This window comes from Pectinophora gossypiella, chromosome 3 (genome assembly GCF_024362695.1).
Source record: "Pectinophora gossypiella chromosome 3, ilPecGoss1.1, whole genome shotgun sequence".
Classification (NCBI taxonomy): Eukaryota; Metazoa; Arthropoda; class Insecta; order Lepidoptera; family Gelechiidae; genus Pectinophora; species Pectinophora gossypiella.
This window is the reverse complement of record NC_065406.1, coordinates 17,286,008-17,288,194: the sequence shown is the minus strand read 5'-3', so window position 1 is coordinate 17,288,194 and position 2,187 is coordinate 17,286,008. Positions and strand designations below refer to the sequence as shown.

Sequence of the window (2,187 nt, the reverse complement as noted above, 5' to 3'; positions counted from 1 at the left end):
TTTGTTTGTTGAAATGTGACGTCACGGGGCAAAATGAGGTTGATAATCCACCTCTTGAGCCACACGATAGAAGAAGAGGATACTAAATAATCATAAATCTAAAAGTAACTCTCTCTCCGACTGTTTCGCCTAAGCCGCTTTATTACACACAAAACGGGACACCTTTACGTCGAATAATGGCGTGTTTGCTAAAGATGACTCTATAGAGTTCGTGATCACACGGTCCATTTCACCGTGGCCGAAGCCAGTGTGACAAATCGGATGCGAAGGCCGGACGGATCGACGGACCAACTTAGTGGGCCCGAGGGTATTACGTCACAAACGACTATAGGAAGCGATATGATATAATCGGAGTTTAGATTTGGAATTCTTAGGAAAAGATAAAGAGTGGAGCTTATCTTTGTAGAAGAAACATGCACCTAATAGAATTAGCCTTATTCACAATATAATACAATTAAACTTCATTGCACTAAAACAAAAGAGACTTATTTATTGGCTATAAAATGTTGTAAGACTTATCTGAGAGAGAGAGATTCACTGTGCGTGCTACTGTGCGGACGTGTTCCGCTATCGTTTATTTCGGAATTTTAATAAGTTTAAGAAACAGCTTCTTGACCTGCCAATGAGGCTTTGTAATTATTTTGCAAAATGACGACTTGCTGTGGATTACTAATAAATGAGCTTTTAGCTTTTATTCAATGCAAAATACAAGTGATGAATGAAGTGAGCTTAATTCAAATCTGTGATACAACCTTCAGTGAATCGGAAGTTGATGCAGCGAAGGCTATAGTGTTTGACGCGATAAATCAAAGGAGTGTACCCAGAAAAGGCGAGCTTAAGAAGAGAAGGTGTCTGCAAGACATCATAAAGGTGCTAAAGGAGACTGATCCGGAGTCACTTCCTAGCTTCGTTGCAAAGGATCTCCATCGCCTCCCACCGGTGACGTTTGATCACGTGGATGCTACCGCACTTTTGAAAGACATTCTTATCCTGAAGCAGGACGTCTCAACTATAAAGTGTGATTACGCGCGGGAATCAGCTGTTAGCGAGGTATGTGCAGATCTAGCGGAGCTTCGAATCCAGCTTAAACAGCTCCAGCAAGCTACGCAGCCCGCAACTGGGCCGTCCCTTAAAGGAAAAAGGCATAAAAAATCTAAAGTTAACTCAACCTCGAAAACTGTTAACAATTTAAAGTTGCAGGTAATAGAAAAAACAGTTAGTGCGCATGACGCATTCCTTGCCACTGTTCCGTCGCTGCAATCGACGTCAGTAGCACGTACCGATCGCGAATTGACTACGGTCTCGCAAGAGGAGCGCGTATTGAGTAGCACTCTCTTAGGCGACAATTTTGACTCCACATCAGCATCGAATGATAGCTATAGAACGGTCGTGAATAAGAAAAAACACCGTAAGCAACAAAAGAGAGCACCTAATCAAAGAGGAGTAGCGAAGCTAACTTCTAATACAATCAAGATTGCGCCCCGACTGTCGTATATTTATGCTTCACGTTTCCACGAGAACACTACTGAACAAGATATTACGAATTTTATATCTGAGAGCGGCTACACAGTACAAAAAGTTGAAAAGCTAAGTCAATTTAAGAAGACCTCTTTCAACTCTTTTAAAATCACTGTTCTACAAGAACAAGAGGTGGTCTTCTTGAACAATAATTTTTGGCCTAGTGGGGTTGAATATAGAAAGTATAGATATTATAGAGGGCCGACTGTAATATCATAAACTGACAGCAGGCCGTTGCCGAACAATACACATGAGAATTGACCATGTCAACCAAGACTAACTTAATTTCTTTTAATTGTATGTCGATCAAGCGCTCAGTCCAATATGTGCGTGCCTTATGTAACTCAAACGATATAATCGCACTACAAGAGACATGGTTACTCCCACACGATCTTGATTTTATACACAGTATTGACAACCGGTTTGCGGGCATAGCGACTTCGTCTGTTGATACGTCGGCCGGTATACTAAGCGGCCGGCCGTATGGGGGTTTGGCGTTATTGTGGAATAGGACTGTTTTTACAAATGTGACACGGATCAGTTGCTCGAGTGACCGTATCTTAGCTATACAAATATCTATAGATGACCGATCGTTTGTAGTGGCTAACGTATATATGCCAGTGGATGAACGTGATAATCTGACTGAATTTATTGACTGCTTGGCACGAA

At 41.7% G+C, this 2,187-nt stretch overlaps 1 protein-coding gene across 1 annotated transcript; it reads left to right on the top strand.

Annotated features, from left to right (window-relative positions):
* The first annotated feature begins 714 nt into the window (after positions 1–714).
* Positions 715–1,737, top strand: LOC126381177 (uncharacterized). The gene has a single exon (XM_050030697.1). The coding sequence runs from the start codon at positions 715–717 to the stop codon at positions 1,735–1,737; it is 1,023 nt and encodes a 340-aa protein (XP_049886654.1).
* Positions 1,738–2,187: the final 450 nt, after the last annotated feature.

What these genes read in the sequence shown, in the direction of transcription:
- LOC126381177 (XM_050030697.1), top strand. Translation starts at nt 715, where the DNA reads ATGAATGAAGTGAGCTTAATTCAAATCTGTGATACAACCTTCAGTGAA.